This window comes from Anthonomus grandis, chromosome 2 (assembly GCF_022605725.1).
Source record: "Anthonomus grandis grandis chromosome 2, icAntGran1.3, whole genome shotgun sequence".
NCBI lineage: Eukaryota > Metazoa > Arthropoda > Insecta > Coleoptera > Curculionidae > Anthonomus > Anthonomus grandis.
This window is the reverse complement of record NC_065547.1, coordinates 21,767,589-21,793,890: the sequence shown is the minus strand read 5'-3', so window position 1 is coordinate 21,793,890 and position 26,302 is coordinate 21,767,589. Positions and strand designations below refer to the sequence as shown.

Below are 26,302 nucleotides of genomic sequence, written 5' to 3'. Positions count from 1 at the left end.
TCTAACCCGACCATGGCATTAAATTCTTTTAGATGCATCGAAAGCCTTAGGTATTAGTATTAGTGTGAAAAGAAAACATTAATTATTTTAAAGATACACGGGCATTTCATGTATAGAGAAATAAAAAACCACTCTGTAAATTTGTAATACTTATAATACAACCTATTTAGACGCTTAGTTCTTAAACACCTAGGTATTTCCTATATCTCTCCATAAAATAAGTATGTGCTTGAGCAACCCTGTATGTCTATTAATTGATTAATGTAATTTTAATAATATGTTTATCTAAGATAACATTTAGTGAAAAACTCGATGTGAAATCCCATATATGCTTTGGTAATTTTATAAAGTTGTTTAGTATTTGCACGCGAGTGTGTCTCAAAAATGGAGACCCTTATTCCTGAAGTTCAAAGAGAAATAGAAAAAATTGCTAAAGATCATGGTTTTAAAAATTTTACTATTACCATCACAAATACTGCAGCGAACGAAACAGATGGATACATAGGAGTAATCGAGGCTGGATGTATTAAAGACAAAAATAGCGACAAAACTATAAGTTTAGTAATAAAAAAAGCTCCTTTAAGTATTAATTTTAGAAAACAGTTTCCTCTGCGAGAAGCTTTTGAAAGGGAAATTTATATATATGAAAAAGTATTTCCAGGTAAGTACCTCCTCTTTTTTACCAATAACTACTTAAAAACACATATTCTTGTAACAACATATGTTTTTAGAATTTCTTTCTTTTCAAACTATACATAATGTTGCGAAAGTCTTTAATAATTTTCCGAAAGTCTACGGATGTATTGATGATGAATATAAGGAAACTCTTATTATGGAAAATCTAAAGGAGGCAGGCTTTAAACTAACAGATCGGACCAAACCTTTAGATGCAAATCACTTAAACTTAGTTCTAAAAACTTATGCCAAGCTGCATGCAATATCTTATGGCATGAAAAAGTTAGAACCAGAAAAGTTTAAGTTACTTACTGAACGAATTAAGTAAGTTTATCATCGCTAAAATTGTCTTATATATTTTGAAAATGTCTTTAAGTAAATGTACTCTATATGAATTCTAGACTTACTTTGGATGCTTTATTATATATGCTATAAATTATTTTTAAACATTATCACGTTACTTATATCAAATTTACACCGCAAATAGGTATTTTATTGAAATGCTAATTCGATTGACCTTGCGTGTTTAAAAAAATTGTGTAATAATTTGTTTTTAAGTTCGTATGAGATCAATATATTTATACAGGATGCCTCCGATTAAGTCGGCACTATTGGTATCCTTGTCATGGTTTAATATTAGTATTTAATATACAGGGTGTTGCACCGTTAGGCCGGACATAAGAAATCCCGTGTAATTTTTAACAGTTTTAAATTAAATTTCCCCTAATTATTTTAGAAAAAAAATTTATTAGAATAAGTTAAAGAGCACCAAAAAAGCACTGTAGTAAATAATTGCAAATGTGAGGCAAACATAATGAACGAAACAATCATCAAAGGCAAGGACACAAAGAAAATGATAAAAACCTGCAGGTTTTTTTAGAAGAAAATGAAGGAAAAATAAGTACAAGAAATCTTGAAGAGATCATGGGCACTGATCATACAACTGCGTTTTGGGCTTTAAAAAAATAAAAATATTTCTCGTACAAATATGGAAGGCATCAGGAGGTTAGAGATGGGGATGAATTACGGTGGCAAGAGTTCTGTTTCGATATGATGGAAAGGGTAAACACGGATAAAACGAATTAATAAGAAGTATTTGCTTCACAGATGAATGTATTTTTACTTTAAACAATGAATCTAACGTTCAAAATTATCGGTATTAGCAAAGATACCAATAGTACCGACTTAATCGGAGGCACTTTGTATGCTTGTATAAATTTCCAGTAAGATATTTGGAAAAGTAAACCAAAGCTTTCCTAATAAAGCTTAATTTTTTTACATCCTAATTTGGACCTTAAGAAACACTTGAATGAATCAGTTGGGATAGTGGTCGGCATAATACATTCTTAATAAGCACCTACTCATTTATTATAAGCTCTGCTGCAATAGAGTTTATCATTAGTTTTTTTTAGAAATAAGTATCAAATATGTTTCCTTTAGAATCTTGTTTTTTATTTATTATCATCTGAGAAATTTATCCGACAGTTTTCCGTAATACTAATAATAAACCTTTTTTCTTATATAATAATATAACCTACTATGTTACTATAAATAAAACTTTTAAATAGCTCATTAGCAAAAGATACCAAACAAAAGCTTTTACAGTTTCTAGAACTTATAGGCACATTGATTATGTGTTTAGACCCGCAGAGATCCCAGGCTCCATTCTATACATTTAAATTTAAATTTTATTTGAAAACAAGAGTCACACATAAAAACAAAAAAAGTTAGCTAGTAGTTTACAATTAATTTTATTTTTTTTAAATATTTTAAAGTCTAACAAACATATATGAAAAACTTCCTCGAAACAGGGCTGTTCTAAACTTACATTACTTACGAGCGTAGCTAGTTAAATCTGTGGTCTCATCTATATATTTCAACTTATTTCGTAAATAACTAGGAGTATTTTTAGTTAAAATTTACTTATATATAAATGTTACAAACTGTAGTTCCCATAATTCCGGAGTAGGAAACTAACGCAATACTATATTTTTTTGGATAATTGGCTCATACTTTTTAATTCCATGTACGAATCGGACATATGTACGGTGCACCAGTTGGATTCGAGTTTTTGTTAGGAAATCTAAACAGGGGCCATACACAATACTCGCGTAACTAAAAATCGGAAAAACCACATGTTCACAAAGTTCTGACTGACGTAGTATATGGAATATTCTCTTAAAAAAAATGAGGCTTAAAATTGCCCTAAAAAAGGCGATCCTTATTCTCCTTACAATCAAATGGCATATAATACTATTTTTTGCAATAATTTAAATCTTTGAATTATACGATTTTGAAAAGCTGTAGGTTTTTATGATATTCTGGTAAATTAAACTGTTAGCCATCAGGAAAAGCCTATACCTAACAATTCTTAATTTCTGAAAATAAATTAAAGATTTCAATTAAAAATAACAATGAACCAAGCACTGACCTCTACGGAACGCCTGACCGAAAGCGAATCTGAATACATACCATGAATTCTTACTTTTTGTTTTCGATTAGTTAAATAATCTTTAAAAAAGCTTGAGGGAGTTTTCATCAAACCCGCTATAGTTCAACTTTTCATATAACACATCGAGACAAAAAATAAAGCAACACAAGGGACGTTAGATATAGTCTCATTATTATATTATCATCTCAATATTATATTATCCCTCTTCAACCTATTAGTTTATCACTAGTAATAAACTAATAGGTTGTAAATCCGTAAATGTTTCTGCTTTGAAATTTTTTGGAAGTGGGCGGATAACAGATTCATTCCACAATTGAATTATTGGCAAATAATAATTTAAGATACGCAGTGTTATGTTATCATTTATCGGTTGAGATTTTATGGAATTAAAAATAGAGCATACATACATCACTTACTGTACCTTAACTTATAGGGAAAATTCTCATTTCTAAATTTATTTAAATGTTGATACAACTCATTATAATATATCAGTCTCACTTTTACTTTTTTATTAATTTTACAAACGGCATGACCCTTTTTATCATCATGATCCTGTTAACACTGTTAACCCAGGAGTCCTTGATTTATTAATTAGTGTTAATCTTGACACATCAAAAATATATTAAGAAAATTATAAAAATTATTCCAATTGATTGACTCAAATCATGCAGCAATTTTTCAATTTTTCGACTTTTATACTTAAATGATAAAAAACTAGTTTGTGATCTGAAAATCCGAAATCTATTGTATACCCATAGAAATGTACTCATTTTGAAAATTTAGAAAAATAGGATCGATTAGGGCTTGAAACCTAGATGGTTTCACAATTATTTGTAAAAGTGAAAAAACACCTTCAAAAACATATTTGTAAAAGTTTATGAGAATCAGGGCATTCTCATTCAAAGAGATGTACATATCAATATTAAAATGGCAAACAGTTGGCAATATATCATCAATGCTCCACACTTTCGTAAAAACTTACATCGGGAGGCCTATAGACCAGAAATAATTCTTCCATCAGATTAAAATATATTCGTCGAGCAACATTCGGCTTTCGCAGTTTCACCTTAATTTTCTTTGATTTTTTTGAAAGAAATATAAATACTCAGACTAAGTTAAGGAAGCACAGAAAAATTCAACAAAGTGCTGTGTCGAGTCAGTCAGTCAAGTACCTTTGGCCATAAGGCAGCAGTGTTGAGGTCTATTATTTTGAAGAATGCTTAATCTCTAACAAGCCCAACCTGTATTACATCTACCAATTAAGAAAGAAAAAACACTTTGCATACCATGTATTTTTTCTTTTACCACTTCATATGGTCCATTAAACACACGAAATTTTCTCAATTACAAGACTCTATACTTGTACTAAATTCACACTGTAATATTAAAATATATTATTTATTATCGTCATAATCAGATTCCACTGGGCCAATGAGGTGTATAAAAGTTTTTGGAACGCTGACAATGCAGTATTTATCTTAGATTTTTTGCGTATCACCAAACTTTTCTACAAAACTATTGACATAATTTTGGAGACAAACCAAACAATATCTTTTTATACTACTTAGCATCCGATTAATACCATCACATCCTCCAACAGATGGAATGTGAAGATCGCTTTAAATAATTCGTCTAGTCTCTGGCTCTAAAACATTTTTAACAATCTCAACGACTCACCTAGTGACAACGTCTATCGAGTGTTCTGGTTTATGCAGATACATTATTTTCTTTATTTACATAAAAAATATAGTTTTTTGTATATCTTTTTTCTAAGCTAATGTTTTAAAATTAGATTAAGAAATGTTTAATAGTAATTCGTAAAATTGTTAACATTTAATTATCTTCTTCAATATCTATGAATGTGTGATTTACTTTTATTTGGAAACTTATCTTTTATCATTTCATATGATTCATTATACACAACATCCTTTTTTTCTCGCACTATATGGTAATATAATTATAGTTCTTATATATAATATGATTACTTTTTTTTATTTATTTTTTTAAACATTTTTTGTTACCAATAAATAATTTGTTGCATCATTCCAAACTTAATGCAACCTATATATTTTGATCCTTAGGGTAGCTATCGAAACCATATATAGGATCACAAGAAATTAATGTATTACTTATGGCTAATTACAAGTCTTTTCCACAACCAATTTAAAACAGTCACGAGAAGTGTACTTAGAGTATGAACTGCGTTATTGTAAGCAAAACTCCAATAAGCGATCCAAGTACTCCAACAGATACATATAAAGTTTTAAAAACCTGAGATTGTCTTATTCTCTAGATTTAAAAATTGGAGGCGTCAAACACGATTTTTAACGATAGGAAAAATTTCCTTCAATAATTGAACATTTCAAGATAATATAAAAGGGTCTGGCTAATATAAAACTGGTTTTTTATATCACGGTCGGGCCCTTTATGATTATGAAAAGCATTTATACCGTTTCTTAAAGTCTTGCGAATATTAATGGAGCATATATCATTTTGGACAAATCACATGACCTTGTGCAAGAGAGACTAGAAAAATAGTCTACAAGCAGATTTGCAATTTCAATGCCTGAATGTCGGACTTGTTTAGAGTTGGCAAAACTGTAAACGAAATTGTTATTGTTAATTATTGCCTATGTTCATTTTTAATGCATTTGGTGAAATTAATATCTTCTCTGAAGCCAACTTGGCAAGCCTCTTAAACTCAGTTCCTAAATTATAAAACTCCAAATAATTTTAAATAGTAGACGGATCATTAGATTCCTTTCTAGAACTTCGGGTCAAACCACCTGGGAAACCTAGCTGAATGTTGGGTGGCATTATCATGCAATACAATAAAATTTGTATCAATATTTCAGACGTACGAAATAATAGGTTTAAAAAAATTTCTATTGGAAGGGTCTGCTAATAAGAAACGATCCAGAAGAACGAGCATAGTTCTACTTTCAAGAGAAATCTTGTTCAACTGTAAACCTCCCGTGTATGATGGACGATTTCTTTTGCTAGGTGCCGTCCAGAAACGTACTCTTCGAGAATTTGGATACAGGCCAAAGCGAGGTTTCTTCGATTTAAGGGTTGAAATCTCCCAGCTCTTCGGCTTACTAGATTACCTTCTCTTAATCTTCTGCAGTTGGTATGTCTTAAAACAGGCACATTATGAGCTTCGCGCAGATGACTTATTAATTGTGTTGCTATTACTATGTCATTTCTTTAAGCTTCTAACTTAACACATCGATCCATATGAGGTGTAGTCATCCTTGGTCGACCCAAATGCATTCCGCGTGTGGTTCCAGTTTCTCAATAACGGCTCCAGACCTCCAGAGGCAACAGCCTCAAGCATCGCCACAGCTCTTAACATCTCATTACCTGCCAAATGACATTTAGGAATTCTTAAAAAAATTTAAAAACACCTTTGAAGTACTAACCTTGACAAAAAACTAATAATATTGTGCATTATCAGTGCACATGAACTAATTTTTAATCTTATTGGTAAGTATTGTCAATTGAAATTGAACTTGTTCAGTTGTAAAAGTAGTGGATCGTCTAGATTTCCAATTCAATTTGATAATAATCTTAAGACAGATCAAGATAAAAAAGTATCAGCTTAACGTTTTAGAATTAGATTCGGAAATTGGTCGGAATTCGCGAAATATTTTCCGAAGTTTAATTATTTCTACTAGTGCGAAGTGATTATGTCGCTGTTTGAATTTTCGAATTACTAACTTGCCGATTTTTTATTTAAGAAATTTTTAGAGTGTCAATGGCAATTTGACATTCTGATGTCAAATAAAATGTTAATAAATTTTCGATAATAATTTTCAACGTTTTTATATGGTTGTAATTTCTGGGTACTGAAAATTGAACAATAGCTTAAAAATTTGATCATTCATAGAAACAAAACAACTTGCTCAACTTAATCCAACGTAAGGGTTCTCAGAAATGCAGATGAATTTATAATCTTATTGGAATTACTGTCAATTGGAATTGAACTTGTTCATTTGTAAAAGCAGTATATCGTATACATTTTCAATTCAATATGATAATAATATTGAGACAGATCAAGATGAAAAAAGTACATTGCATCTGAGAGAGAGTAAAAAATATTTGACACATATATGACAAAGAAAATGTTTTATCTTCCAATTCTTTATTACACAATATACACTGGTTTCATATCAAAACGAATTAATAACTTCTTTAAAAAAACACCTCAATCTAGATATACAGGGAGACGTTTAATTTTATTTTTAACAAATTCTGTCAATACGCTCCTCACCTCCAGCTAACCTCATTTTGGAACCCCATCGTGTGACACATCCTTGTAAGCAGTTTTAAAATTTCTATTCCACAGTGCCAAAAAAATTTAATCTGTTAATATACGAGCGAATAGTGATCAAAAATGTCTGGGATATGGTCAGATAATTTATCGATCTCAAACTCTTGTATTTCAAATGGCTACGAAAGTGTGGTACATCATTTTAAAGGGCATCTCCTATCAAACTGAAAAAAAAAACTCGGTTAACGTCTAAGCAAATAGTAAGTAAAAATGCGTGGTAAAAACCAAAAGCTGAAAGACATGTTATCAACTTAAACTTTGGTAGATCAAATGGTTGCCTCATTGTGTCATACATTATTTTAAATGACAAACAATTTTCCATCTTACTTCGCTAAAAAAATTGATTAAAGTTGAAGCGATTTACCAGTAAAAATGTATGGTAATAACAGTTCATTGAGTCCAAATATTTTTTAAAAATATGCATCTATTATATGAGAAAAAATAACTAACGCTATTTTGAAATTCTTCCCAAAATTTGTTGCGATATAATATGTGGCGTATTTATTTTTCTAGTATTTTTTGCAGTACCTAATAGGTACAAAAATAATACTGCAGTAATTAGCATTTTTAATACGTTTAAAAACCAATTGAGTATTACTCTTAAAATTGTTATCCTGATTAGTTGAAAGTTCAGAAGTGCGAAGAAATTAAAATGTGCGTTTAGGCATGATGCAATTGAATGGCCAGTACGGTCGCCAGACTTAACACCACTAGATGTTTTCCTTTAGAGGTTTTTAGATAGCAAAAGTTTATAAAAACTTATTTAAAATCTGAAAATATTAACGATTCAAAAAAAAAAATTACTCGCGAATGTAGAGATAGTAGTAGACAAATACTTGCCAATGTTAGGAATTTTAAAACAGACTTTATTATTATCTCGCGAATAACAGAGCACATTTTGAGCACCTAATAAAAGAAATTCTATGAACTGATTAAATTGTTTATTTTTTAAACACCTTTTTCAAATTTTTGTTATTTGCCCAATATATACATATACAAATTACACACAAACAATTTTACAAATATATACCCGATGGCAAAAAAGACTACAGCGCGAGTGGCCGATAACACAAAATACACAAGGCATGTGTAATGTGTATTTGTGCACTGTACCCCTATGTAACTTAAATTATTAATAACAAGTTTCGTATGGCATAGCAAATAGCAGAAAAAAGGGTAAAAGATGCGCTCGAGACAAACAAGGGAAGCTAACAGAAAATATATTAATTTTACAAGTTTTTCTTCTTAATCTTAACGGGAAAATCTGACAACAGCACAGCACACATGATTTGGAATAAACGTAGGTTTTTTTGCTCAATAATAAAAAATTGCTTAGCGCATTTTAGGAATCTTTTATACGTAAATTCCTTTACTTCATCTGGTAAATCATTCCACAATTTAATCCCTATGTATGTAACAGATTTCTGAAAAGCTATCGTGCGATGTTAAGGCACATTGTATTTTTAAAAAAATCTTATAATGTATAATGCTGGTGTAAAAATGGATTAAATAACGTTGTAAACTATAAGGGTTGTCCAGTTTTTAAGATTCTGTGTAAAAAAGTATAAAAATGAGGTTTTCTACGGTAACTCATATTAAGGATATTTTTATTATTTAAATGAGGTTAATATGTTCTCTAAATGGAATATTGTAAGAAAAACGCATACAGCTGCTTTGTATTTGGTGTGCTAATTGCATCGTTATGGATGAATCATAAACCACATCACCGTAGTCGAATAGCGATAATATTAAACTGTCACATAATTGATACTTTATTTTGGATGGTAGCCATTTTTTAAAATAATTAAGTTTTTTCTTCTTCTTTAAGTATCTTATATAAGCAATTTTTAATTTATTATGAATATGTGTTTGAAATGTTAGCAAATCATCAAAAAGTATACCCAGATTTTTCACCTCTGAAACTCAGACCAAAGGATTATCTAGGTATTTGTGGAAAAAATAATTGCTTTATTCTGTCAATCTGATATTTAGCATTACACCCTTATTGTGTATAAGTCTATCGACTTACATTTTTTATAGACGGTTGGGTGGTAGATTATATGTTCTTTAAAATGATCTATCACACTAGTCGCTAGTACGTCAACAACGTAAGACATTGCTGCTTACACTGATGTGTCATACGATGGGAGTTTCTATTTGATATATCAAAGTGAGGTTAGCTGGAGGTGAGTAGGTGATTGACAGAACTTTGTGAAATATAAAATTAAACGTCCCCCTGTATATCTAGATTGGCGTATTTTCTTTTAAAGAAGTTATTAAGAGTGCTTCATTTTGAAATAAAAGCACTGTATAATCTGTTAAGCATGTTTACGATTTTTGAGCGTTCATATGGAGTTGTTAGCTAATCACATAATTTTAGTAGGTGGTAACTGCATTTCCAGGTTTTAAGGAGAGCATGTAGGCAGATTTAAGATCTCTACTGCCAGACAGCTGGGAAGTTAATATACTCCAGCATTAAGATCCCTTGACTTAAGTAAGGGTGCTGACCATTATTATTTAGTTTTTCATATATTATATATTTTAGTTAAATAGAAGTCCATATTTTGTAGGAGAATGTGAATATAAAGATTACAAATAGGGGAAGTCTTTATCTCCAAGAAAAATGCATATGGGTCACTTAGGTAAATGTATTATCCATTTCGGCTATGTAAACAGCCATCATCAGATACAAAACATTACAAAAAACAAAATACGTTCACCAAAAAAAAAATAAAAAAAAAATGAAAAAAAAATTTTTCTTCTATTTGTAATCTTTATATATTTTAACCTATTTATCTGCGAGGTTATGAATTTACTTTTTCTGCAAATGCAGTAAAAGATATGCTTTTATCCATATAATTTTTTTTTTAATCAAATATTTTGCTTATCATTAAATCGTTACAAATTCATTATCTAAATAAAATGTGTCAGCGTATTTTGCTATTATTCATTTAATCTTATTTTAATGCCAGTCATTATCTTAATGCGTTGTCATGTTTCGTGTTTATTAAGTCCAACACCTCATCAACGCAGCTTACAAAAATTTCTGTAAAATTAAATATTTCGTAATTACTTAGCATTTCATATTTAGGAATAAAAGGTCTTTAAAATTACTTCTTTATTGCGGGTGTTTAATATTTTTACAGCAACCTTATTACTTATGGATTTTCCCAAGGTTTCATCGATAAAAAGTTTTCTAGTTTACTTGGTAATATTAAATAATATTTATTTATACCTACATTGCAATAATGTCTGGCGGATATTTTGTATAATTATATTTTTTGTAAAAATCTATTCTCTAAAAGAATAATTTTAATGTCCTCTAAAGCTCTAAAGGTGTTATAATTTCTTAAAATTAATCAACTTGAGTTTTGAGCAGTAAAAATCTGATGAGAATTATTTCTAAATTAAGCTAAAAAATAATTTTCATCTTTTGTGCCTTCGATGCCTTTACTAAGCTTGAAATAGTTGCGCGATTTTATAATCACTCTTAAATCATGATGTTATAATCTATTTACAAAAGTTGCTAGGGTCAACTCCTTATTAACTCTTGTTAATTTTAATATTAAATAATCCATTTCACTTTTCATACCATTTAACTTCCTTATATAATGTGTATTTTTATCCTCCTATCTACGGATCTTTCCCTAAGTTCCTCCAAAATATATCTAAACTCGTTTGGCACCTGCAGCAACTACTGCTAATGGGATAACAGTATTTTATACTATATTTCTAATCTAACACGCTTATCCTAAATTAATCGCTCACAACCAAACTCTAAATGTCAAGGCCCAGTATTAGCACTAATCATACTATAAGAATGTCAGCGATACACTACTTGTGTATACCCTAGTTTTTTATGAAACGAAATATGCCGTTGTCAGAAATTTGACAGCTGTCATAGTTATTAATCTAGAAAGTGAATTTGATAATTTTGGATTTTGGGACCCTATTGTATCTCCGTTATTATTTAACATGTTTAAAATGTAAAAAAAAATTGTACAGTACTTTTTTCATAGAACACGATTATGTTATCTGTTTTATTGTTATGACTTAGGATTTTGACATAAAAATAAACTTATGTCATTAAAATAACTTAACTGTAATATCCTATATAATTTTAAATCCGCTTTATTTTTTCCTTTTTATAAATAATACTATGCACTTATTTTTAAAAATGACCAAATAAGAGACAATTTTCGTAAAATAATTACCTATTATTTTAATTTTAATAGTAGGCCATGGTCATGTATTGTTTTTAAGAAGGCGATAACAAAATAACAAATTCGTATAAACTATCAATTTAAAAAAAACTATCTGAATTATTTTTTATATTTTTAATTTTATTTCTTATTATTTATTTTCTTCTTTTTAAAAATTATATCCAAATATTTCATAAAAAATTTTTAAAATTATTTCCGTTTTCGGTTACACAAATTTCACATAATCTTGTAATGAGTTCTATCGCATTTAAAAGTATAAGACGCGCACGCAAATTCTCTATAGCTGTTATTATTGATTGCTGTTGTTCAGAATTTGTATGCCGCAATATATAAACTTTATTTTTAAGTAGCTCTCGAAAAAAATTAAAAATAGAAAGATCGGTAGATTTTGCTGGCTACGTTATCGGACCGTTGGCTCCTATCTATTATTGCGGAAAGGAATCCGCTAGGAATGACAGAATAATTTTAGTATTATGTCCTGATGGACCATCTTGATGGAAATATATATTGTTTAAATTTTCCAAAGAAACATTTTCTAATAAGCTTGGGAATAACTTCTTGTAGTATGTTTAAATACTAATCTACTGTAAGCACTCCTTCAAACATTCTAAAAACTAGTTGCCCACCCAAAATGAAACATGCAACGCTGAATCCGAACCTTCCTTGATATTACCGTTTAAGAGTAATATGAAAATTTTCCTTAGAACATTGAAAGGCTAGAATTAGTAAACAACAACTTTGTTTGAGTTTAACATGTGCACAGGGGCAAGGGGGTGTTTTGGTACAAACATATTTGTCGATTCTCTGTTGTCAAGTTTATACGCATTTTCAAAAGAGGATATTTTCAGCTATATATCAACACCTATAATAATATTAATATAACTTATTGATGTTAGATTTTAGATTAAAAATAAAAAGTAGAAATAGTTTTTTTTTCGATTGATTATTGCCTATTATACTTTTTATATACTTTGTTATGATCTTTATTATGATGTATGATCTTTATTATTCTTTGCGTTATTAATTTTGCAGATTTCACCAATAGAACTATTTTAACTTTAATGTTTTTGGTTTTTTTTCCAGAAAATATTGGCACATTTCATAACATCTTGACAGGATCGCCATGTAATATGTAACAGGATATATCCTAAAAAAAGACCAATAAGACAACCAATACCAATGTTCAACTTATAGGTACCTATACTAGCGAAACTTGCCTAGAAACCAATACGCTCAATAATAATTGATGAATACAGCAAGATAGCATTTATAAAATAATTTAAATTTTTTTTTATTTATGGAGCTCCTATGATATATTAGGTATACAGAAAGATTTCAGCAAGGATTGGAGCCCTTTTTAAAAAAAAAATTAAAAAATGCTCGGACTGTCGATTTTTCATTTTAGGGGGACAATTTTTTTAAATAATTTCAACCCCTTAACATTAACCTCTTGGCGGGGATTTGCAATCAACCTCAAAATCCTAAATAGGAAAGGGGGTAAGGTAAAAGCTTATTTTAAAGGTCAAAACTTTTTATTCTAGTTACAACTGCTAAGTTTGAAGGTGCTAACTTGAGTTTTCGCAGTATAACAGCTTCTCAAAGATTTTTAAACAATACCATTGCTTAATACTTTTAGCGCTAGTTTTTAGAGGTTCTTGCTTTACAAAGCAAAAATGCTTGTCTCATCGATTTTTGATTTTAGGAAAACGCTTCTTTGTTTAAATTTTTAACCCCACAACCTCAACCCCTTAGCGGGGGTGACATTCATCCTTATTTTTTTAATAAGGGGTGTGTTGTGGTACATCTTTTGAAAAGGCATTCCATTTTCTCTACACTTTCTTTCTTTGAGCTGCCAGAGAAATCTAATTTAATTTCATTGATTAGTACTTATGCATTATCTTATTAAATGTTGAAAATGTCCGCTGTTTACCCCCATATAATAGTACAGTAACTGTTCAAAGTGTTCCCGGACATTGTAAGGAATATCGGGTATTTATTGGCATTCAAGTCTAAGTGCGTATCTCCATTTAAATTTTTCGGTAGGAAAAATAATCCAATTATGTGATCACCAAATATACCAACCCAAACGTTTAATTTTTGAGGGTGTTGAGTATGAACCTCATGATAGATCCCTGGATTCGTGTCGGACCAGTACCGACTATTATGACAATTGACAGTGCCATTTAGAAAAAATAAACATTCATCTGAGAAGCAAACAGTTAAAATATAGTTGGGATTATTTAAAATTAGTTCGGACATTATTTCAAAAACCTGTAAACGGCGGTCGTTATCATTTTCATTTACTTCTTGAAGAAGTTAAATTTTATATAGGTACCATTTATTATGTTTTAGATTTCTCTGTACAGTGGTCCGCGAAACTCTGTTTTCTGGTAGTTTTCTGGTACTTAATATAGGATTCATAATAACTTCACCGAGAGCACCGACATCTACTGCCTCTTTTCTCACTGGATATTTAATATTCCGTTTTTTATTTGCCACCGAACCAGTTTCCCGAAATTTATCTGAATGTCTTTCATTAAACAAAGTTTCCGTTAGTCTTGCACATTGATTGTTTATAAAGTATAATTCAATAATTTCCACTCTCTCTACAATAGAATAAACCATCTTTATCGAATCGAAAGAAAAGCACAGAAATAACTAATTTACATCAACTTGCTTTCTGAAGATAAAGTCGGATTGTTGACTGATTTTTGATAGTTTAAAAACAGTTTTTTACTCACACATCTAAAATATCCAGTAAAATATTTAGAATTCCATTGCTTGGTGATGCGTAGCTCAAATTTAAAAAACAAAGCGCTATTGTAAAGTAAATTGAATGAATGTCATCCCCGCTAAGGGGTTGAAGTTGTGGGATTAAAAATTTAAACAAAAAATTGTTTTTCTAAAATAGAAATAGACGGGTGCGAGCGTTTTTGTTAATCAAGAACCTACCTAAAAACTAGCGCTAAAAGTATTATATTGTTTCATTGTTTCAAAATCTTTGACAAGCTGTCGCAATGCGAAAACTCAAGTTAGTAATTTCAAACTTGGCAGTTATAACTAAAATAAAATAAGCACTTGACCCCTACTCTTATGCAACCCTTGCTTGTTAAGTTAAGGGGTTGAAAGTATTAAAAAAAATGGCCTCCTAAAATCAAAAACCGATGAATTTGAGTATTTTTTAATTTTTTCTAAAAAGGACCCCAAACCTTGCTGGACTGTTTTCGATGAGCCGTCCTGTATAATATTTTTTGATGTAACCGAAAATATCATTAAAGGATATCAAATAAAAAAGACGCCTAATTTGGAACAGTGCGATACCAAGGCCGCTTCTTTGTATTGATATTTTTTTGTAGATTTTGTATATCAACTCGCATTTTTCTCATATAGTATTTACAATTTACAAGAACGTTACTTTATTACAATTATAATTATAATACAATACATTTATAATTTAAGCACAAACATAATGATGGGACATGGTGGCCATAATAGGAACGAGGAAGTTAATGGCACACTATTTAAATCCTGCTTTTCTGCTATCAGAGACAGACCTGATCTAATTTCAGAGTTAAAAAAATACGAACAAAGTGCTGCACATAATTTTTTCCTTTATATTACCCAATTATATAAAGATCAGTATGCCGTTTTTACCCACAGTGATTGTTGGAGTGCGAACCTTTTATTTAAATATGGGGTAACTACAAAGATTTTCAAATATATTAAGCATACAATATTAACAAATAATTTTTAGGATGAATCTAAGCCTTACCTACCTACGGACATCAGTATTATTGATTGGCAAACGTCGGCAGTTAGTCATCCCGTACACGACATAAGCTATTTCTTCTTTATTACTGCTGGCAAAGCAGATTTACACAATTACAAAAGTTATTTAAGGTCTTATTATGAGGCGTTATGTGAAAATCTCAGTGATTTTGGAATAGAAGCCAAGTCATTTTATCCCTTTGAATTACTAGAGGAACACTGGAAGAAATATTCTATAATAGGTAAAAAAAGTGTAATATTAAATATTGAAAATATAAACCTTATCATTTTATTACCAAAATATTGCGATTCCGAGGCTGCTCCAAAATTATACAAAATCGCGTTTTATTTTTTGATTTGACTTACGGGTTGCTAAAAAATGGAATTTAATTTTATCGATTAGTACATGCGTCTTATCTTATTAAAAATATAGCAAGTATTCAAATTGTTCCCGGACAATGTTTTGAATCTCGGAAGTAATTTATTAAACAGTTTCAAATTCTTGCAGAAGTAGAACTTACATACATACTCCCTGGAAATTCAATCTATGGCTACAAGGCATCAGTAAAAGGGACGTAGTTATAAATAAAACATAACTGATTTCTTTAAAAAAATTTCTCGGTGGCGTGTGCGAAGTATTATATAATCAAGATTATAGGACATACAAACTTAAAAGAACATTAAACGGAACGAAAAAACTAATGGAAAGGGAATCTAGTTTACCGTTACCAGTATTACCTAAGTAGCCAGCAGCAGCCTCAATTACTAGTTTTTGTATACACGCCAGTACAAGCATACATATCTAATACACATACGGCTAGATACTAATGTAGGCTTACTAGAGCGCATGCCACTCCTGAGGCTTCCTCACGAAGCCCTTACAGTGGACTGTCACAATGCCTTGTAGTCACTACCCATCAAAACAAAAGGACGATTCCGTACAGCCTACGACCAGTTTTTAGCAGGGTGAATCTTGTCGGCTCATAGTTGACTAGGGAGGATATACGTACTCCTTATAGCCTCAATGTACAACGCAAATTTTAAATTTACTTTCCAACTGAATTGCTTTCCTTCAATTAAGATTTCTTGGCAACGCTTAAATGTTTGATTCCGATACCTTTCGTAGCCGCAAATAGAATTGCCAGACAAAAATACTAATAGCTTGATTAAATACTGGTTGTGCCTCTTTTGTTCTGAAATTCCCATTTCGTAGATTGTTTTATAATATAATCTTTCTTCTTTGTTGATAACCGCAATCAAAATACCGTAAGCAAAATGTTAAATAGATCTTTTTTATTGTAGTTAAATTTATATAATATACAAGGCTAAATTACTACTAATCATACTAACGAAAAAAATAAATTACATAATTTTTTTAAGCATTGGCGATTTAAAAGTCTTAAACATTAATTAATATTTTTAATATTCTCCAAAATCTCCGGGCTTATGTAAATATTTATTAATGTTTAAATAAGAAAAACTGTAAAAGCTCATAATTTATGCAGGCCTTAAATTAATATTATATCACGTGCTGTATTGTTCACATTTTTTTTAATAAGAACATTTTCTAATGTTCAAAATACTGCTTGTCTAACTGTTTGGAAATCATCATTTTACATGAACATACCTAATAAGTCGCGCTGTCAAATTTTGGGTTTTTAACTTATTCACTAATAAAATTACAAATTACACTTTAATATAGTAAAGTCCTGTGCAATACAATTATTATTTGTGTAAATGGACAATATAAGGGACATGGAATTGAGACATCTTATGTAAGTGTCTTTCTATTTCTTACGTCGAGCGTTTGGTTCCGGTTTTCTGAATTATAATAAATATCCAGTCTACTTTTTCTATCGAATTAAATTCGCAATTGGGCGACACTGACTATGTAACAGAACATCCTTTTATTTTCATCTCGCCTATGTTTAAACAGATAATACAGTCAATAAAAGGCCTAAGTTCTCTACAATTTTGGTCTCGTGCAGAAAAGTTATAAAACCCACGGGTTCAAAGTGTTTTTTTGTCGGCGAAGAAATTCTTCTTGAGCTACGGTGAGTCTTAAACCCTAGGTAGCGTGGGGCTCCGTGCTCGGTTACCCATTAACACTTTCCCGCTGGGGGATACCAGTTTCTTCCCTGCACTACGGTCTGCTCTGTTGCAGTTCTCATAGGATTTCATACTTTGGTATGTCAAACTGCCGGAGCCGGAGTATAGAGAAAGGAAACAAACACAGAGAAAACCTTTCCGCTAGGGAAATACACCACAGTTTTCCAAGTGGTGGTGATTGCTATACTTGAAGTACCAAACAAACGAGAATCATTGAAAGGTAACGGGGCATTTACTCTGATAGTCAAGCTGCCTTCAACGCCATCTAGAAACCCAGGGCTAGCTCAGCGCTAGTCCAGGCGTGCAGATACGCATTGGAAAGACTTGCAGCACACAAGAAAGTGAGACTGAGGTGGGTGCCAGGACATCAAGGTGTCGAGGTCAATAAGCGGGCCGATGAACTGGTAAGACAAAGTTCTGTTAACCCCTTCGTAGGCCCCGGACCTTGTCTAGGTCTCTGCAAAAAACAAATCTCCCAGGTACTTGATAATTGGACCTGGGCAAAAAACAAGGTAGAATTGGAGAAGGACAAAAGGATGTGGACAGGCCAAAGAGATGATACCAGATCATGAAGGCTCGAAAGCAAGGTGACTGCTAGCAAACACCTGACAGAATATCAAGGACTTGGTGGGAATCTAAACAGGTATCTACATCTTCTTGGTATAAGAGAAAACCCGCTCTGTCCGAATTGCGCTATAGGGGGGAGAAACTTCATAGCTCAAACCAGATGTCTGTGATAGGTGAAGTCGCCTGAAAGGGAAAACTTTTGGAGCAACAACACTCCGACGGTGAGACCCTAAAGATCTGAACTGGTACAACGTGCAAGCCTTTATTAAAAGGACAAACCGACTAGGCTTGTCCTTTTAAGGGTGTAGGGGTGGGTGATTCTGAGGTGTCGGCGGAAAGGGACTGTTTAGGTCTACCTGCCGAGCTCTAGCTCTACTAATACTACTTGGTATGTCAAATGGCTATCCTATAGTGTGATACATCATTTTAAAAGGCATGCAATCCACTACCCAACGGCGGATAAAAAATGTAGACTTATAGATTTATAAACAGTAAGGGTTTAAAAAGGCGTTTAAAAAATAAACAATTTAATCAGTTCAGAACTTATTTTATTAAGTGCTCAAATGTGCTCCGTTATTCGCGAGATAATAATCTATTTTGAACTTCCTCATGAACATTGGTAAGTGTTTGTCCGCTATAGGCATTCGCAAGTAAATCAATCCTGCATTAATATTTTTAGATGGGGTCTCATAGACTTTGCTTTTTAAATATCCCCAAAGGAAAAAAAATGTGATGTTAAGTCTGGCGATCGTGCGGGCCATTTAATTTCACCATGCTTGCCAAGCCACCTTTGGAAACCGTTCATTAAGTTTATGAACAGATTATTAAGTTTATTAATGTTTATTATCATACATTTTTACTGGTAAACCACTTCAATCTGCATCAATTTTTTTGGCAAAGTATGATGGAAAATTGTTTGCCATATAAAATAATGGGTGACAATATCCACAGTAACCATTTTACCTACCGAAGTTTAACTTGATAAAATATCTTTTATTACCCCACACAGTTTTGTTTACTATTCGCTTGTACGTCAACCGATTTTGTCTTTTTCAGTTTGGTTAGAAAGGAGATTGTATGATCTTTAAAAAAAAGTTTGAGGTCGATTAAATATCCATTATTCCCAGACATTTTTGTCCCTATTCGCTGGCAAGTCAACCGATTTATTTTTTTTTGCACTATTGAATAAACATGTTAATGCTGCTTACAATGATGTATCACATGATGAGAGACACTATTTGACATATCAAAGTGAGTTTAACTGGAGGTGAGGAGGTGATTATCAGAACTTTATCAAATATAAAGTTATTAAAGTTCGTCTGTAAGTCTGTTACTACCAGGTCATTAAACAGTAGACATATTATTTCAGCCCGTACCACTAATATGGGCTTGGCCCTGCCAGGTTTTTTAGGGTAGTAGTCAGTGTTCTTGACATCGCTACTGCTATACCCAGACACGCTGCTCTTTGTGTTTTGTTGAGTGTCTAAATACCAGTTCTTCTTTTTGCCGCATGCTACCATATTCATGCTGCATAGGAAATGATTACGCAAAAGAAGTCTGATGGCATCATTTTATCTGATTAAGCTTTGTCTATATTAATTTTACTCTTCAGTTCTCTTTGTGCAATAAATTAGAAAGTGGTAAGATACATTTGGTTTTTTTCTATTTCTATCTCTGTAACATTTTCATTATTATAAACCATAAGATCTATTATAGTAGAGCTGTTTGACTCGGAATTGTAACTCAATGAGAAAAATTAAAACTCTCCGTCATTAGTAAGGGCATCAGTCACCAAATCACAAAATTTTATCGTTTGAGGAAAAAAGATCCAATAAAATATCTATAATACCTTACTTAAAAAAGTGTTGCTGGGAAAAGTAAAAAAAATACGAAATATAATAACAAAAGCATTACATAAATAATATCACGGAGCTCAATAAAAATGCAGTTTCTCTACAGGAGAGTTCCATGGTAGAATCATCACAATATTTATATGTTTGACAACGCGATTGTTTAACTCGCAGATATTTCCACAGACTCGGTAATGTAAACCCATACTGTTCGTGTGAGGGGTGGAGTAATTTAAGGTATATAATATTAGAACGCATAAAAGGTGACCCTCATCTATATGATCAACTGTGGTAAGTCCCAAAAACCGATTGCATTAATGACAATCCTTCATGAACCGAAATGGAAATTATTAAGGCAGGTAATATTTTGAGAAAAACGACATTAAACTATTTGTCAACCGATCTAATTTTTTTTTGAACTGTTGACTAGACATTCCTCCTGTATGTCAAAATTGACGTCTTTTTTTTCTTTTAAAAAAGTTATTAAGGGCGGTTCGTTTTGAAATGAAAGCACTGTATAACTAATACGAAGACCAGCTGCGAAATTTATTTATATTATAAACTAATACTAATAAAACTTGCCGTTTTGTAGGTAAATTGCATCAGTCTTTCCAATTTATTACTTTTAATCTGCCGCTATAACCTCAATACACTTCTTACCCTAAATTATTGTTACCGATTTTTAAATAATTTATTCTTTATTTAGGTTTCATCATGTGTTTGGTTATGCTTAAACAAAGCCTAAGTAGCACTAAAACTCGTGATTTACCTAAAATGGCGGATAATGGGGAGAGCCTTTATAATCTAGGAGGGACTGATGACGATTCCCAATTGTATGAACAGCGAATGACAGACTTAGTAGAATTTTTAATTGAGAATAAGCTCATACAATGATAATATATTGGCAAATAAATATATTTATATAGAACTTTCTTTACTTGAAGCCTTCTGTACAGTTTTACTTATAATATATACGAATAATAATATAAGGTCTATTATAAATGTAATACTTATAAAATGTATTTTCATGTATTAATCATGTAGGTATTAATAAATGTTATTACTATCTTTATAGTATAAAAATAAATTTGTTTAACATATTAAATATATTGACTCGTTTTCTGTTGCATTATATTGAAATTTCCGTTAAATTCCAAAAATTAATCAAAAGGTATCTCATGTCCGTTGCACAGCTTACTTTTTGTCTCCCCAATATTCTTAGTCTATGCCATTTCCTGCGGTTGGTGACTCACTGTAACATTCGCTGGCCATCGTTAATCATTTATCCTTTGGACATGGCCCATACGATTTCAGGATATCGATGTCATGATTTCATTATTCTTTATTTCGCTTTTCTGGTTAGCTGACAAAATAAACGCCAGCAGTTCATTTCCATAAGAAGCTCTGAATATGTATCAATACTAGCAATAGTTTCTAAGATACTTTAAAATTTTTATACCTTTGATGTTAAAGAAGAAACCGCAAATTAGACTATTGGTGGAGAGAACTTATTATTTAACATTGTTTTCTAAACAGCGACACAAGTTTTACAAAAAACGCAAACTCTATCTATCCGCTCTCATAAGTAACCAACAATTTGACCTACGAATGTAGTCCAGGAAGAGGCGAATAGGGTGCATGAGGTAGAAATTGAAACTTCCATTTATTATTTTGGGCATTGCAATAGCGTATTTGCGAGCTGATACATTGTCTTGCTTAAACAATATTTTACTTAGCCAAATGCGACCATTTTTGCATGATTGCTTTGCTTGCGCGTTGCAATAAGTTCGGCGTTGATAGTTTTCTTTTCAACTGGACTTGGATCAAGTTAAGTCAAATTAGGTCAAGTTAAATTTTCCTAGTCCGAAACTCAAAGGCAAACAAGATACATGGTGATAAACCTAATATAATGTTTGTGAATTTTGGTCATACATTTTAGTATTTATTCTTCTAATACCATTTAAAATATTATTTTTTTATGTCAAATTTTAAAATTAACCTTTTCTAACATAATGTCATAGAGGGCGCCACAAACAATATTTTGATTTTATTTTAAACTCCGTATTTGCTTAGGATTGACATAATTTTTTATCTAAAATATGCATGTGCCAATAGTTTTGCATAAAAAAGTATAATTTAAAAATCTCTCTAAGATTAACCCATTTCGAGATATTTATATTTCAAGTTTTCAAAGGATTAAAAAAAAACATTCATAAACTTAGAACTTTGAATGCACTAAAATAAACATTGACTGTTTTGTTAAAAAACAGTTAAAAATTAAGAAGATTAGGATACATGTAGCTTTATTTAATTTCAAACGATCTAACTTTTTTTGGTACTGTTGAATAGATGAAAATGCTGATGGGGTGTGTAATATAGGGCTGAACACCGTGTGTTTACCCCAATATGTACCTCAATGTAAGCATTGACTTAAATAGGTTTACAAGATATACCTTAGAGTCCTTAGACAATAGTATAAGATTTTAGTAAACAAAGTCTAAGACAATAACTCTAATACTTATTTGAAACTTTGAAATCTAATTCTACACTAGTTGAAGTACATAACTACTTACGTAAAAAGTAATTTGACGTCTATTTAATATTTAATTTGTTATTTGTAAAATAGTTATTTACGTACAAAGTGTGTAAGATGATTTTTTTTGATGAATGGGAAACTTGTCGCATGAGCCGTAGGTGAATACGACAATTCCCCTGAATCAACAATAATAATAAAAAAGATTTTTTAAAACCTTTTTTTTTAAATACATATTAATCATTTATGCGCTTGATATATTTCATTTCATACATTGAAGTTTTCAACACAAAGTTTTTAGCATTTTTAAAATGACGTTCACATCAGAAGAAAGAATTGAAATTATTGTTTTTTACTTACAGTCCTTGGCCTTGCTGCTTTGGTCCCAACTCACTCAGAGACATTGCTATTATTTCAGGTGTGTCCCGAAGCAGCGTTCACCGAATTTTGACATCACATAAGTTTCGATCCTACAAATGTCAGTTGGTTCAGGAAACGAACGAAGATGACTTTGATCGCAAAGTAGAGTTTTCTGAAAATATTTCGGAAAAATTAAACAACCATAACTTGTCATTGTAGGGACAATGTTTGCTTGCATGGAGAAGTAAACGGTCACAACTGCCGGTACTGGAGCGAGAGTAATCCATCCTTCATTTAATCCATGTAACACATACCCAGCGTTCTTTAAAACTAAACGTGTACGTGGGTATTACGCAAGCAATCACATTGTTGGACCTTTTTTGATACAGGCCAACTTAAATGATGAAATTTATTTAAATTTACTTGAGAATGTCACCTATCTCCAGATGGCGAGTTTAGAAAACGAACCGAATTTAGTCGAAGATAAGTTAGTCTTTCTATAAGATGGAGCACCTCCTTACTACGCTCGCCCTATAAAAGATTTTCTAGATATTACTTTTCCTGCTCGATGGATTGGGAGGAGAGGCCCAATAGACTGGTCGGCACGATCCACTAATTTAACACCGTTGGACTTCTTTCTTTGACACCTAAATGTTTATAAGACGCAGTCAGAATCAGTTGAGAATTTAAGACAATGAATAGTAGTTGAAAGCCGTCACCTAACACATACATTTAATAGGGTTCAAGAGGAATTTGAAGATCGATTGCATATTAATTACATTTAGTATTATTAAAAAATCACAAAAAGTTTCTTGTTTCTATCTCAACCTGAATGTTACTCTAGCAAAAAATTGCTCCTTTTTAAATTAGAACATATTTTTAAAATGATTCCTTGTAATCGTATTTATTTTGCGATTGTCTGTGTTAAACTCCATTACCATCTTATTTTAAACATCTTCTGACCCTCATTATTAGTCTCAAAGTTTAAAGCGGCTAATTTCTGAGATTAAATTAAATTAAAAAAATAGCTAATCTACTAGGCATTTTAAGTCATTTCAACAGGAATGGCAGTAGAGGTCTCAAACTTGACAGTTTTACTCAAGCTCAAAAGACCTTAAAAATAGAGTATCAGTCGATACCCCTTTCCATTTAACATATTGGGGGTGAATCTAACCCCCACTTAGGGGGTAAGGTGGCAAAGCTGAAAATAGGACCCGAATAATTTTTTTTTTTGGTGGGGAGCAGAAAAAAAAGATCCTAAATGCGAGCCCTGTGGAAAACCAAATGACGGAATTAAAGACTCACAGGACAACATCTTTGAAATGAGACCTACATGGATCGCCTTTTAAGATTCCATCCATCTTAAGACGCTGCCACCCGCGACGATCTCTGCAAGTCCAGCCACGAGAATAACATGGCTAATCTTGTCCTTAAATGCTTTAATAAAATCAATGTAGATATGGCATCGACCTGAGACCAGTTATCCATAAGCTCATAAAAATACTCTGCGAAACAAGAAGGTTAATGTTAGTATCAATAGATCTTCCCTTGTAAAAGCCATGCTGCTATACACCAATAAATTTGTTTGAAAGAATTAAAGGGTAATCGTAACGTCACTTTTGAAGAAGCTTAGCCAGTAAAGACCGTTTACTTATGGGCCTATAATTAGTAACGTTTCTCTTAACATTTCCTGTGACTGTTCTTGGGATCTGCCTTTTTTTGTAACATTTAAGGATCTTAGAGCATTTAGAGCCCGGTAGCTTAGGGTGAGACTATTAAGTTAGATATTATTACATGAAGCAACTTACTTAATATCCATATAATATATTTACAGTTCGAAAACACTAGAAAAACAATTTTTACAGAGATTAGATATTATAGCTGTCTTGTTTTTGAAGAAAATTTCATTAGGTATTGAACTAAAAACTCCAAAAACAGTTAACATTATTAGCTAAATCTTTTTTTATACTTTGAATGTAATTTTTAAAATCAAATTTTATTATTTTTTTATTGTATTCTTAGTTGTTTACATACATTTAATTTGTTGGAATATACCAGATCTAAAAGATTATTGTCACTGTTAAAAACTGTATTAAATTGCCCCATGTTGAAAAATGCCAAATTCAGAATTAAAGCAGAATTTTGTTGGTCTATATTGTAAGGGCCTAAATAAAGATTATTTGGTACTTAAAGCCTCTTGATAGATGAAACACTATACAAATAAAGATCTGTTACCTTCTAGCTTAGCACATATCCAGATATCAAGTTTTTGACTGGCAATAAATACGTTATCCCTACAAAAAAACTGCTTATTATGTGCTAAGATCTACGAGTTTATTATGCATAATAAAGGAATTAAGTCATGTTTCTGTGATACAGATAATATCTGGACTATTTGCCAAAAGGTTCTTAATTTCGTTCGCAGCCCTTAAACATTCTGATAAATTATGTTAAGAGCCATAAATAAATAAAATAAAAACGAAATCTTGAGTACTTGAGATGGAAAAAATCGTAGATATCTTAGTTTCTCGCACTAAGATATTTCTATTTTGAACCAAGTCATATACTAAAAACTATATTTCTATAAACACTGTCAATCTTGTTTGGCTTATTCTCGATTTTAAGAAAATCTTTAATGTTTTTTAGTACAGATTAAAGAATTTTATTCTGCTTTTCAGGTATGTTATATATTTTAGTGTTACTACATCGTAGTGATTGTGAAAGTGAATTAATGTTTTTATTTAGACCAGCAACATTCTCTTGAGTTTACCATTTTTTAAAACCAGCTTCTCAGTCTTTTTAAAATTTTTATAAATAATAAATATTTATTACAAACGTTCAATGAGCACATAATTTCTATACGCCAGTATAGAAAGGAACAATAAAGGAATATCTTATACGATGCAAGATTTCATGATTATTTGTCTTTATCCATCCTGTAAATAATTTAGGCAATGAATTGCTCTTGAATTTGAATTATCCATTTCTTCAATTTTTCATGCATTATTTCCATTTGGGGGAGGACTTTTGGCTCATACAAAATTTCTGATGGAAAGTTATATTGGGAAATATAAGAGTTCATTCTATTTATTTATTTCCTCATATTTTTCATTGACAGAAAATAAACAAAAGAAATAGTCATTATTGATTTTTCCAAGGCATCTCTCTCTTTCTTTAAACATCTCTCTCTTTCTTTATGGCCTCTCTGTATATGAACTAAGTGCATTACATGGTAATTCAGAAAAACCATCAGGTATCTTCTTCCCAGAATAAGATAATTCTCATCAAAATACTAATTGACGCCTCTTCCACGATGCATCCGGCCTGACCGACGGCAGGGGGTAGGCAAGGGATCCGAAGACAAAGAATAAAGAACTACTACGTGAGGGAAATGGAATCGATTACTTTTACAGAATTTATTTCTTAAATGCT

At 31.3% G+C, this 26,302-nt stretch overlaps 1 protein-coding gene and 2 long non-coding RNA genes across 3 annotated transcripts; 1 reads left to right on the top strand and 2 right to left on the bottom strand.

Annotated features, from left to right (window-relative positions):
• The first annotated feature begins 337 nt into the window (after positions 1-337).
• On the top strand, positions 338-21,086 carry LOC126750728 (uncharacterized). The gene is made up of 5 exons (XM_050460440.1): positions 338-661; positions 732-999; positions 15,143-15,380; positions 15,438-15,693; positions 20,684-21,086. The coding sequence occupies exons 1-5, from the start codon at positions 385-387 to the stop codon at positions 20,869-20,871; spliced, it is 1,227 nt and encodes a 408-aa protein (XP_050316397.1). The 5' UTR covers positions 338-384; the 3' UTR covers positions 20,872-21,086.
• Positions 4,986-7,069, bottom strand: LOC126750732 (uncharacterized). Its single transcript, XR_007665808.1, has 2 exons — positions 6,550-7,069; positions 4,986-6,490 (listed from the first exon to the last, which is right to left on the bottom strand). It is a non-coding gene; the product is annotated as an uncharacterized LOC126750732 (long non-coding RNA).
• On the bottom strand, positions 15,428-25,394 carry LOC126750731 (uncharacterized). Its single transcript, XR_007665807.1, has 2 exons — positions 22,871-25,394; positions 15,428-15,823 (listed from the first exon to the last, which is right to left on the bottom strand). It is a non-coding gene; the product is annotated as an uncharacterized LOC126750731 (long non-coding RNA).
• Between the last annotated feature and the right edge of the window lie 908 nt (positions 25,395-26,302).